The sequence below is a fragment of the Ornithorhynchus anatinus genome, chromosome 15, assembly GCF_004115215.2.
Source record: "Ornithorhynchus anatinus isolate Pmale09 chromosome 15, mOrnAna1.pri.v4, whole genome shotgun sequence".
Lineage (NCBI taxonomy): Eukaryota > Metazoa > Chordata > Mammalia > Monotremata > Ornithorhynchidae > Ornithorhynchus > Ornithorhynchus anatinus.
Window position 1 is genome coordinate 24,176,482 of NC_041742.1, and position 13,064 is coordinate 24,189,545.

At 52.1% G+C, this 13,064-nt stretch overlaps 1 protein-coding gene across 1 annotated transcript in view; it reads left to right on the forward strand.

Moving 5' to 3' along the window:
• TXLNG (taxilin gamma) overlaps window positions 1-13,064 on the forward strand; it is a gene marked incomplete at its 3' end in the record, with an annotated part of 42,954 nt that overhangs the window by 22,265 nt on the left and 7,625 nt on the right. The window contains exons 2-4 of the mRNA XM_029079584.2: window positions 6,222-6,525; window positions 8,466-8,557; window positions 10,721-10,891. Of these exons, the coding sequence (XP_028935417.2) occupies window positions 6,222-6,525; window positions 8,466-8,557; window positions 10,721-10,891 (567 nt within the window). The remainder of the gene's footprint in view (window positions 1-6,221; window positions 6,526-8,465; window positions 8,558-10,720; window positions 10,892-13,064) is intronic.

Here is a 13,064-nt window from a genome sequence, read left to right on the forward strand (position 1 = left end):
TGGCTTCTGAGGGAGGGAGAAACGAGGCAATGCCGTTGTAAATGTTAAAGCTTTTTAAACGTAAATATTTCATTAGGAGCCGGTTTTAAAACGGTCAGAGTTAGTAGTATTAAATCAAGAACAAAATCCTCTTCTTCATCCCCTTCTCCACAAGCACCCTATTGTGTGCCCCATCCCGCCCCCGGTTAACCCCTTCCCCATCTAACCCCTTCCCCCTCGTTGGCTCCCCTCTGAAAACCACTTGGATTCAGGTGAGGTCTCGGAGGCCCGGCAGTAATTATGATTATCGTATTCCGTGTGCCCTCATAGATCACTGGTAAGTGCCGGGGCGGATGCCGGGTCATCGGGTCAGATCCGGTCCCCGCCCCACATAGGGCTGTCAGCGTAAGAGGTAGGAAGAGCGAGAATCCTCCTCATTTTACAGATGAAGAAACCGAGGTAAGTGCCGTCCCCACAGTTAGACAGCAGGCTAACGTCAGAGCTGGGATCGGAACCCGGGTCGCCTGATTCCAGGTCCCGTGCTCCTTCCGCCCAGCCGGCGCCGCCATCTGAAATTCCCTCCTGAGCTCCCGTGGGTAGAGGGTACCCTTTTGGTGCCTCAGTGGTTCCCCTCCGCCCCAGACAGGGAGCAGAGCATGGCCGGGGGCATTTCGTAGGGGTCCCACAGAGAGACTTGGGGCTGCAGCCAAGGTTTTGAATTTTCGGGCATGTTGGAACTCGAGATGGAGTCCCATATTGTTCTCTGTTCACTTACGCAACCTGTCCACCTGTTACGTCAACATCTCTTGGGTGAACCAAGTAGAAGCGAGCAGTCCGTCAGTACCCAGCGAGCAGTCGGTCAGTGCCCACCTTTCCGGTCAAGAGTAAATTGTGTAAAATTTTTATCTTTATGTTCTCGGTACCTCAGGAAGTCAGGCAGCTAGATTTGAGTTGGGCTTTTAGTGGGGAAAAGGGAGAAGGTTGTGGTCAAATATACCGTGAGCGAATGTCTTGCCCACCCGAATCTGGCTGGAGATCGAATGCGTTAGGTTTCTTTATACCGTGGAGAACTTTGAATGGGCATTTACTGTAAACGCTGCCCGGTGCAAAACGTTCACCATCATTCCGCTTCCTCGGAGAACTGGCTCTGGGGGTCTTCTGTCGATTAGCAGTTGAGCATTTGTCCTCCTGTAAAACACACACGATGCTTACCTTCAGCAAGTGAGAGGGGAGATCATGAGAATAGGGTGTTGGTATTATTAAAACTTATCAGCGCTCCAGGATTTCGGGCCTGATTTTGAAGCCCGGGCGCAGGTTCAATTCCACCTGCTGTTGGGTTGTGGTTACTCAGTTGTCGAGCCCTTCCTGGTGGTTTATAGAAATTGGCGAGCCCTTCCTTTTCCTGGTGGTTTATAGAAATAATTGGCCCCGGTGCCTTTTAATCTCAGGAATTCAAAACGCTGTAATGAAATGCCCCAGACCGATCTCGCGAGGGAGGCGAACGCGCGGTGTGGCCGAGGGAGTCGAGGTAGAGAAGCGAGGGCGAGCAGAGCGGTCCGCCTCGGAGCCGGAGAACCGAAACGCTGGACTCCCGGGCCTCTGCCCCACGTGATATCCCCCTGCCGTCGGGAGGAGTCGGAGACCGTCCCGGGTGAGAAGCCGGGTCGACTGGTGGGGTTTTATTTTCTTTAGCCACTGTTCCCGCCCCTTCGCGTGTTTTCAGCACCCCGGAGGGGTCAGCTATGGTCGGGGCTTTTGGGGAATTCTCTTCTAGCTCCGGTTTTAAGTTTTTACGGAGACTCATATCGAAATAGAGAAGTAGAAGTCTTCCAAACTGGATCGCCTTAACTCGTCTTGGTCGCGTCTGATGTGTCTGCCTTTGTTTTTGATCCCGCTGCTTGTGGAAAGTTGAAGGGCAGTGCAGGAGAGAGCTCTCCTTGTGTCTGAAGTTTTCGAGATTTCCCTTCTTCCTGTCGTTTTTCACAGTGTCTTTTTTTTTTAATGGTACTTATCAAGCGCTTACTGTGTGCCAGGCGCCGTTCTAAGCACTGGGGTCGATAGAAGCCAATCAGGTTGGAACACGGTCCCTGTCCCACGTAGGGTTCTCACGGTCTTAGTCCGCATTTTACAGATGAGGTAACTGAGGCTCAGAGAAGTGAGGTGACTTGTCCGGGGTCACACAGCAGATTAGTGGCAGAGCTGGGATAAGAACCCAGGTTCCTCTGACTCTCAGGCCTCTGCTCTAACTACGGGTCCGTGCTGCTTCCCCAGGTTCACTAGCTTGATTCAGTCGTATTTATTGAGCGTTTACTATGTGCAGTGCACTGTAGTAAGCGCTTGGAATGGACAATTCGGTTGACTCGAGGGTGGGGGGAAAGAGTTCTCAGGGTTCAAATGTCTCTTTTCCTTCCTACGGCCGATTCTTAAAAGGAAACAGGTTTTGTTGGCGAGAGGTCTATATGCCCTCCAAGCGTTGTTGTGCCCGCTTACTCTATTCAGAAGAGATCAAACCCACAATGAAGCCCCTGAATATTGGCTGAATGTTGGTATTTGTTAAGCGCTTGCTCTGTGCCGAGCACCGTTCTAAGCGCTGGGGTAGATACAAGGTAATTAGGTTGTCCCACATGAGGCTCACAGTCTTCATCCCCAGTTGACAGATGAGGAAACTGAGGCACCGAGGGGTGAAGCGACTTGCCCAGAGTCACCCAGCTGACGAGTGGCGGAGGCGGGATTAGAACCCATGACCTCCGACTCCTAAGCCTGGGCTCTTTCCACTGAGCCACGCTGCTTCTCACTATTGAAACAAGCAGTATTAGAGATGTAGCCTCCTTTCGCACAGTTAGCTGTGGTGAAGAGCAGCGGCCTTGCGTGTCGTAAGGCTGCATTTTTCCCCGACTCGTGACCCCAGCGGAATTGTCGAGCGCTGAAGTCTTCATTCGAAAGTTCAGTTTTCTCTATTGATTTCGGGTAGCCTCTAGTACGTCGCTTCCGCTCGGTCTCGTTCAACTGCCGCGTAGTTGTTGGAAGTCTGAAATGATGGCCAAAGTGCAGATTTTTTCCAACTAGAACTGCCTACACAATATTCTGATTTGTGCTTGATTTATGCAAGCCAATTTATTTTCCTTCCAAAGAGTCCCCGCTCTGTTATTTTACTAGTTAGATATTCTTCAGTTAGTGGTGAACGTGCTGAACCTGATGATTAGAGGGTACTGTAAATTTTTTTAAAAATACCCTCTAATCTCATTTTCTAGGTTAATTCCAGTGTTTGGAGAACTTTCAGGAGTGCGCCAAAGAACTTTTGACAAATATGAGAACTCTGTGAGGTTTTGGTATCCAAATTTTGTCATTTAGCCTCCTAAAGTTGGAAGTTAGGTTACTCGGTCTCAGATTTTTCAAGTCTACCATATTGTTTCGACGAGTGTCTAAAAATAATTGTAATCCAGCTTTTTAAAGAGTATGAAAATGAGAAGTCTGTTGCTTACCTCATGAACGCCGTCTGAACGGGATACCTGAACGCCAGTTGGAGATGGATGGCACCGCCTCGCCCTGACCCTTGGCAGGAGATCTGGGCAGCCCTCTTCCTCCTCCTCCTCCTCCTCGCTCCTCCCGCGTCAGCCGTTGAACGGTGCCGGGACCCCGTGCCCTGGAAATAGGCAACTGGTCACCGGAGGGTGGGCACGGGAAATGCGTGCCTCTGCCGTTCCCCCGCAAATTCCCACCCGCTGCCCAAGACCACCAGACAGACTCCCGCCCCTTGGTCCTGGGGCAAGTCAGGGAGGGTTGAGCGGAGCCTCTCTGCCCCTCCCTGCCCGTAGCCACGCTCCCCATCCCACTGCGCCGAGTAGGGGAGGTAGAGCAGGACCGAGGGGCTGCTGGAGTTATAGTGGCCACCCGGAGAAGGCAGCGTGTTTCGACCCCTTTTCGGGGGGAGTTAAGAGGTCCCGAGCAGGGCAGGGGCAGGGCCTCCGCCTCCAGTTAGTCCGGGTAGGAGACCTGGGTCGTTTCAGCCTCGAGCCGGTTGCGGAGGGCCCGATACTTTATCGATAAGGCCTGTCTGCCTTTCTCCCCCGTTAGATTGCGAGTCAGTGCTCAGTTCAATAAGTATGATGGATTGATCGATTGGGACGTCTTGGATCATAGGAAGTCACCCTTGTTACTTGGAGCCAGTCGTGGCTTGGGAGCCAGCTGTGAATCAGTCAGAGCACTTTCAGGTTGCGGGGGCGGGGGGCGGGGAGAGAGAGAAGGAATGGAAAGAAAGAGAGATTCTGACTCCGCCGGCCGTCTAATTCCCGCATTTTCAACCCACAGGAGTTTGACTCCTTTGCACCTCTGATTTGTTGATTTTGGTTCGGCGCTCTACTGACTCACGCCGTCTAGAAATGAAAAAGATCAGCATGTGATGGACACAATTCTTAGGCCGAAAGCCATCGCCACTTCTGGGTTTCCTCAGGTTTGGGGGTAGCAGAGACTGGGCTACACCACTGGGTCATCCTAATAATAATTTTGGTATTTGTTAAGCGCTTACTATGTGCAGAGCACTGTTCTGAGCGCTGGGGTAGATACAGGGTCACCAGGTTGCCCCACGTGAGGCTCACAGTTGATCCCCATTTGACAGGTGAGGTAACTGAGGCACAGAGAAGCGAAGTGACTCGCCCACAGTCACCCAGCTGACAAGCGGCAGAGCCGGGATTCGAACTCATGACCTCTGACTCCCAAGCCCGGGCTCTTTCCACTGAGCCACGCCGCTGCTGCCCAGAAATGGGTGCAGTTTGGCCACATCCAGTTAGAACAGTGTGACGCGTTCCGTGGTTTACGGGGTCGTTCTGCGTTTTGCGTAGCAGTACAAAAATAAGATGTGTGTCATGCCGGACCTTGGCTCTTCTTCATACCTCTCTCTGTGTGCTGTTCTAACGATGCTTATTAAAATGAAGAGGTGAGTCTCCCAACTCATTATGGTAAATACGGAAGTGAAACAGTCATCCACATATTTTTCTGCCTTCCCTGAATTTTGAAGGTCTTAGCTGCATTTATTTCTGTTAAAGGGAAGTGGCTTAAAAACCCTGTTTGGGCTTGGATGGGGCCGCAGAGAGGCGGAGCGGAGATCGGGGTCAGACACCATTCCTCATGAAGATTCCCACTAGCGGCTTACGCCGTGCGAAGCAACCGGGACCGATTCCACAGGGTGCTCTCAGCGACCCCCGAGGATCCGTTCCCGGCATGCGGATCGAAGGGATTTTGCAAAACAGATTGAGCGATCTCAGACCTCGGATACATTTGGAACGATAGCAGAGGTGCTGTGGGACGGTAAGAGGAGTGCTAGGAAATACTGGAGAGCGTCGAATGCTGAAAGCGTTGGTGAGGCATCATATGATCTTGTAGTGCAGGAACCGCCCAGTCCGAAGAAGACGGGACGGCTGGTCGAAAGGGGCAACCGGTGCGTAGCCGTGCAGATGACAGTTCCGGGACGCCTCCGGCACAGAGCAATGGCCGTCGAAGGCGGTGATGGGGTCGGTTTGGGGGAAATCCGGCAGCGTGGTGTCGGAGAGATTTAGAGAAAAGAGGCCGAGAAAATGAGCAGTAGGCAGAGTGCCACGATTAAAGGGAGGAGCACCTCCTTCAGTGGCAGACCTAGAAAGCCACAGTCTGATTGGGTGGGTACGTGTCTTTGGAGAGCCGTACCGGGTTGGTTTTTATTTTTAAGCACACAAGGATGTGTGTATGGGTGGAAGTGTGTGGGGGGGTGTTTGACAGATTACTAAAGAATAGCCATGTGATGAGAATAACATATGTTAGAAGGGGTGAGGGTGACACTGAGGGATTCGAGGATTTAAAAAAAAAAAAACCAACAACAAAAAACAGTGGAAGAAAACCGGCATCCCATCTGACAAGCCCCTCTTCCTTTCCTCGGTGGTCCCCCACGGCGGCTCGACCGGGGACGTGGCAGAGGAGTTCCCAGGAGGGAGCCACCGCGTTTCTCTCTCTGTCTCCGGGCATGGCCTGGCCAAACCGAACGTGGCCTTCCCAATCCCAGGGTATTTTGCGGTCATCCGTGCCCGGAGCCCTCCCCTTAGTGTGGGTCCTGGTTGTCAGCGGTTTTTGACATCTAACGGTTCAGTTCAACTGGGGGAAAATCGGTGGCGCAAGCAGAAACGATTAATATTGTTAATTTTTTTTATTTTGGCACAAAGAGCTCTTTACCAAGGACCAAAATGCACTTAAACCTCTCTCCCCCTCCCCTCCAGTTGATAATCGGCACAATGGAAGAAGCTGGCATCTGTGGGATCGGCGTAAAAGAAGGTGATCTGTTGAATCCTCAACCAGCTGACATCTTACAACGCCAAGGACCAGATTATATCGGGACGAGCAACAAGAGTTCTCTGGAGGAAGGTGAAGAGACTGACTATATTACCAAGAATAGGAATTTAGTCCGCACGGCGTACTGCGCGCAAGAATCAAGAGATAAAATTCCCGTGAGAGGAGCCCGAACGGATCCCCCGGACGGTCAGCAGGACTTGGAGCGGGACAAGAGCAAAGAGAAAACCTTAGGTATGCGTTTGGCTGAAAGGGAGCCCTCCGTCTCTCGCTTTATTTAGTGCTTACCGCGTGTTGGGAACTGGACTAAACCCCGGAGTGGATAGAAGGTAATCGGGTTGGACAGGGTCTCTGTCCCATGTGGATCTCCCAGGCAGAAGGAGGAGGATTCAGTCCTCACCTAACAGAATCTAGGCCCAGAGAAGGGAAGTGAGTTGCCCGGAGTCACACAGTAGACACGTGGTGGAGCCGGGATGGGAACCCAAGTCCTCTGGCTGCCAGGCCCGGCTTCTTTCCATTAGGTCCCGTTGCTTCCCGCAGGAACGGAGATCCAAGCCGGCTGGCGGTTTCGGGCTGTACAGATTGGGATTTCTCTCCCGCTCCCGCCCCTGCCCCTTCTAGCTCTTCCTCCCCGAAGGGTTCGGCTTCACCTCCGGGTTACGTTAACGTCAGTCGATCGATCGACGGAATTTACGGAGCGCCTGCGGAGCCCTGCGCCGAGCGCTTGGGAGAGTCGAACGAAAGGGAGGTGGAAGACGCGTTCCTTCCCCCCCGGGAGCCTACGCGTATTGCACTGTATTAGATGTAATGTTTCTCTTACTGGTGTCAGTTGACTCTCCCCGGGTGCCCCTCGCCCGGCCTCCTGCAGCGCCCGCTCATTTTGTGACAGTGGGAGCCAAGTGGCCTCGGTCCGTGATCTCTGCTCCTCGGGCTCCCGCGGAAATCCCAGCCGGGCGGCAGTAGGTTCGTGCGGGGTCTCTGCCTCCTCCAGCCAGAGTCCCCGCTACCCCTCAGGACAGGCGCGGACCCGCGATTTCACTCACGAGGCCCCTGGGGAGTCTACAGAGCTGCGACCTTGGGTTCGCCCTTGGCAAGTTGAGGCGGTCAGCCACTTGGGCTCAGTGCCTCAGCGACGGTCTCTCTCCCCGCCATCCCCCTCCTCAACCGTTTACCGGCATTTTCAAGGCCTAGTCACCTCATCCACGTTGGCTTCCCTCCCAGGGTTCCTCCGGATTTCCCCATCAATCAGGAATTACTCTTCTCATCATTCCCTCACCCTCAGAAGCTAGCGCGAGAGCTGTCCGATAACTATTTCGGTCCTCCTGAAGGCCTCGGGAGAGCAAACGATTTCTTGCCTCGTAGGACCGAGCGCTTGGGAGGGTACAACGGGCGGGGACGGGTGTCCAACCCAATTTGTGTGTATCCACCCCAGCGCCTAGTACGGTGCCTGGCTAAACAAATAGCACAGTCGTTGTTATTACTATTACCATATGATAGATTTGGTAGTCACATTCCGTGCCCACAGCGAGCTCACCGCCTGCCAGAAAATAGCAGCTGGCTGTCACTCGGCTCACCCACGAAGAAATAGCGGGTGACCTACAGTACTTCAGGGTTCTCCAAAGGTTTGTATGCCAGGGCCTTGGACCGACTCCCTCCCGCTGCAGTCCACGATCTCTCCCTCTTTCAAAAGGCCTTGAGCTCTGGGGAAAATATTGAGGAGGACCCTGATCTCTCTAGCTCCTGGGAGGAGGAAGGGAACGGGAGCCTGAATGGGGGCCCTAGAACGTGGCCCTCTAAGTTCGGGAGAGGTGATCCCTCAGGGTATCCCCCGGAGTCCCCTAGCCTGGAAGCTCGCCATGGGCAGGGAACATTCCTGTACATGATTTGACCATTCCAAGCGCTTAGTACAGTGCTCTGCCCATAGTAAGCGCTCAGTAAATACCATTGAGTGAACGAATGAACGTGTCTGCCAACTCTGTGGTATTATATGAAGCGCTCTGTACACAGTACGCGCTCGATAAGTTCCGTCGACGACGGCGATGAAGGTCGCCTCACCTATCCCCACGTCCTCAGGGAATTCAGACTAAGGAGGTTTTGATGGTAGCCCCCGGTTATCTCCGCAGTGCCGTGTTCCAGACTCGAAGCCCTCTCTCTTTCGTTTCGTTACTCCACAGGAAAGGAAGTTCTGTTGTTAATGCAGGCCTTAAATACCCTTTCGACTCCTGAAGAGAAACTGGCCGCACTGTGCAAGAAGTATGCCGATCTTGTGAGTATTTAGAAAAACACAGGTACCCACAGCGCAGAGGGCTGAACTTTGGGTTCCCTGATGGGAGACTGTTCCATAACTCAATATAGGTACATTGTTTTTAGTTTTAATTTGGAACCATTGTTTCCAAACCTGTTTCGCCGGTGCGTGAAAACTTTGAGATCCGAAGAGGGAAAATCCGTAGCACTCTTCCAGTTTATTTGAGCATCTTCACCGGTTGACTCTTGTCGACGAGAACCTTCACATACCGTAAGGTAACCGGTAGCTCGTTTGTCTCCTTGTCCCGAGAGCAGTTGCAGGAATCGGCCATTGCTCTGAGATTCAGCGGATTGAAAATAAATCAGATGAACCAGAGGACGGTCTAATAGGTCAACTACTTTCTGTCAGTAAATGCGATTACATAAGGCGGTATTCCAAGTCGGCCTTTTGTATGCTGTCGTTTGTCAAATGGCCCCTTTCCGGTTTTCACGTCATTTATTAGTCCTCAGAGAAGATGTTCCTTAAAATCAAGTTAGTGAGAAATTAGTTAAAAGCGCCTGGAATTGATAGGCGGGTGGAAAAGGAATGTCAGAAGGGACAACTGAAATATAAGACTTTGAGGCAGAGAGGGTTTTGGGGCTTTGGGAGGCAGGAGATGAGAAGAAGCCAGAAGGTACAGGAGAATTAAGTTGTTTTGCTTCCACAGGTCTCCACCAAAGAGCATAATAAGAGAGTATTAAAGAATTACTCATTCAATACCCTAAGCCTTAGCGTCACGGATATTTTTCAACACCGCATTCCAATGAATCATTTCAAATGATATTAGCTTGGATGAAGCCCATTGGGATGGAAAATCAGGTTCCCGCCTCTGGTGAGCCAGGGAGATGGGTCTGTGCAAATGTGTAACGTTTGCATTCCGCGGTGTTCCGTGATGGGGGAAGGGTAGACCACCCCAGCCTTCGTTGGTTTTTGCCCTTTCCCCCCGGGTTTCACGGATCTAGGCCACTCCTTGACGTATTTGATTCCATTCAAAATAAAAATATTGGCAGCTCTAAAGATGGAAGCCTTCTTCCCGGCCAGACCTCTTAAAATTAAGTTAGCTTGCTTCCAACAGGAAGGATGGAATTTCAAGCGGTAAAGAGAACACCACCGTGTAGGCCTTTAACTTGAGAGCCGTTTTCTGAAATAATTGAATATTTAGACTGCGATGGGGATGTCGATGATGAGAAGAAACTGGATGTGCAGTGGTAGGCAGAACAAAATGGGATGCAGGGTAGTGAGTGCGTGTTCTTGGAAGAATCAACTTGGTGGGAAGTTTCCGCAGATTGTCGGCGTCGCTCTTGATGAGCCTGTTTCACAGTTCCCCTTGAGTTCCGAAATTGAAGTCTCCACGAAGAGCTTTAAATCTCTTTTAACTGAATGTCTCCCGTACAGTCTAGCCGACTTGTCCCGTCAATTCGTAAGTGTAATCATTCCTCCCACACATCCCCGGAAGTCGTGACCATTCGCCGGTTCCGTGGATGACTAGGGAGCTGCGTCTGCCTTCCGAAAAGGGCAGCGGCTTCAGCCTTGCAAAGGGTTAGACCCCGAAGATGTGAGAGTCATAGGGGAAAATGGAAAGGAGAAAGGCCGCTGCGTCAGAGCGGAGAATTTCATTCTCTCCTGTCTCCTCAGGAAGGATGGGAAGGCTTAATTCTGCCCTCGTATGGGCTTTTGCCCTATATTTTGCCCAGGACCCCGTGGGGCCATCAGCGGTTGTCCCACAACGCAAGCCTGTTTGGATACCACGAGCAGTGGTGTACCGGGAAGCGGGGGGTCCTCCGGGGAGGAGTTCAGCCCCCCGGGTTTTCCGTAAAGGCCTGGGATCATTCTGTGAGAACCCAACCTTGCTCTCTGGTAGGAGAACTGGAGGTGGTAAGCGGTGGGAAAGAAAGGAGGACACCAGGAGCGTGATCTAGGACTCTGTCGAGCCGTTTAGAAAGCCAGCCACCGCATCGGCTCGAGGAAGACACATGCTTGTACGCCAAAGAGGAAACGGTTGTTTGAAGAAACTAAAATGTAACTGCATTTAGCTGCGTCGAAGATAGCGTATTGCCTTCCTACTCTGACTTTTTGTGCCTCGGTAAGCCGGGGCTCCCGTAAGGGCACTTTTATATATATACTTAAGGCGCTTGTGAATTTCAGCTAGAAGAGAGCAGAAACGTTCAGAAGCAGATGAAGATTCTCCAGAAGAAGCAAGCCCAGATCGTGAAAGAGAAGGTCCACCTGCAGAGTGAGCACAGCAAAGCTATCCTGGCCCGCAGCAAACTGGAATCTCTCTGCAGAGAGCTTCAGCGTCACAACAAGACCTTGAAGGTCGGTTGGTCTCTCACCCCGGGGGGTGGGGTCGAGGGGGCGGGAGCAGGAGATGGAAAGGTGGACTGGACCGCCGTGCTCTGGTCCACACCAGCTCAACCGTTACAACCACACAGGATTTCTCCCGTCTCCCGTCTGCAAGCGTTCAGTCCATGAAAGGGAAAAGAAGGGAGCGGGGAGCCGGGGACATCAATCAGCGAATCCTATTTGTTGACTGCTTTCCGCGTGCAAAGCGCTGCATTAAGCACTTGGGATTGTACATTATCACAGCACTGGAAGATCCGTTCCCCGCCCACAACGTGCTGACAAGCTAGAGAAAGCATTGCGGTCATTTAGTCGTAGTTATCTAGTGCTTGCTGCGTGGAGAGCGCTGTGCTGAGCGCCCGGGGGAGTTCACTAGAGTGTGTCGGTCCCTATCCCTGGCCTCGGGGAGCTTACGGTTTAGTGGCGGGGGGTTGGGATTTGAGCCCGAGTGGGTCAAGAAGGTTCTGGAGAAAGTCTCACTCGTATAGCTTGGGTTTTATATAGCTGTCTATGACTTGTATAGCTCGAGAAGCAGCGTGGCTCAGTGGAAGGAGCATGAGCTTGGGAGTCAGAGGTCGTGGGTCCTAATCCCGGCTCGGCCACTCATCAGCCGTGTGACTGTGGGCAAGTCACTTCTCTGTGCCTCAGTGACCTCATCTGTAAAGTGGGGATTAAGCCTGTGAGCCCCACGTGGGACAACCTGATGACCTTGGGTCTACCCCAGCACATAGAATAGTGCTTGCCATACAGTAAGCGCTTAACAAATGCCATTATTATCATCATTATTATTATTCTTATTATTTTGATTAACCCGGCCCAGATTTCTGCATTCCTTAAGCGTTGGCCAGCCTGGGGAATGTCGTCGTAGCAGTTTGGGGATGCAGCCGAGCTCTGGTTTCTGAAGCTTTGGTTTGCGAAGCCTCCCCAGTTACGTTGGTATTCTTGGCTGTCCCCCGTGGACAGTGGGATCTGGCCTCTGGCCTGCTGTGAGAATCAAGGCAGCGGTGCCAAACTAGGTTTATGGTCAACCTCAGTATAGTCATGAACCCCAGCGCTTAGAACAGTGCTCGGCACATAGTAAGCGCTTAACAAATACCAACATTATTATTATTATGAGCTGACCGGATGATAAACAGGCCTGAAAATGACACGGGCATCCTTTTTATAAGCTGCTTTATGCTCCTTAAGAAATCCCTGGCCAAACGTATCTCCCAGCCATCTCCACAGTAACTCCGAGTGAATCGTCGGCTGTAGCGCTTTACTTGTCGGTAATCCTGGCCCACCTGGATTTAGATCACGCGTTGTTCCCGCAGACACCGTATGAAGATGAAATGTTGTCCGACAGAATCAATGTTCCCAAAGGGATGGTGCGATCAATGAGGGGAGGGGGATCCTGAACCGTTCTCAGATTTTTTTTTATTAAAATGGCCCGGTATCTGTAGTCCAGCGATACGGTGGAGTGGACCTGTCATCCCTCTGAGGGGATTCCGTCTTGTTCTCGGGTCTGTCAGTCTTTCTCTTCCTCCCTCCTCCCACCTACCCACCATAACAGGCGAGTCTTCTCCGCTCTTCCCCCACAGTGCGGTTTGCTCACAGCAAACGAAACTGTTTTCTCACAGCTGTGGCGGTCACTGGAAACGGGGGACCGGTAGGAAAAAGAATAGACTTTTTAAAAAAAATTTCCCTCCCATTTCCCCCCTCTTCCGGGCAAGGAAGACTGTACGGGGAAAAGAGCTGCGCCTTGAGGGAGCACTGCTGTCGTTAAGTGGAAACGGTGCGGATGTAGGAACGTCCTAAATCTAAAATCAGAAACCTCGTACGCCGAGCAGCGCCCGGGTGAAAGACTCGGGCGAGGCTGAATTCCAGCCCATTAACCCGAAATAATCGATCTCGTTTAGGGTTGAGGCAAAAAAGTCTTTCTGGTAGATTACAGAGCCCTCCGCTAGCGTCGAAAATCCTGAACGCCTCCCCCTGCCAAAATTGAAATCCAGGATCCTCAAAACTGGAATGATTTTGGCAGCTGTTGAGTGGAAGCTAGTGTACCATCTCTTTAGGCGTCTAGTTTCGCCTGCGCGGTGCTTCGCGTTTAACCCCCCTTTTCCTCAGCTCCCCGCCTCCTCCGCATCGCCCCGACTCGCTCCATTCGCTC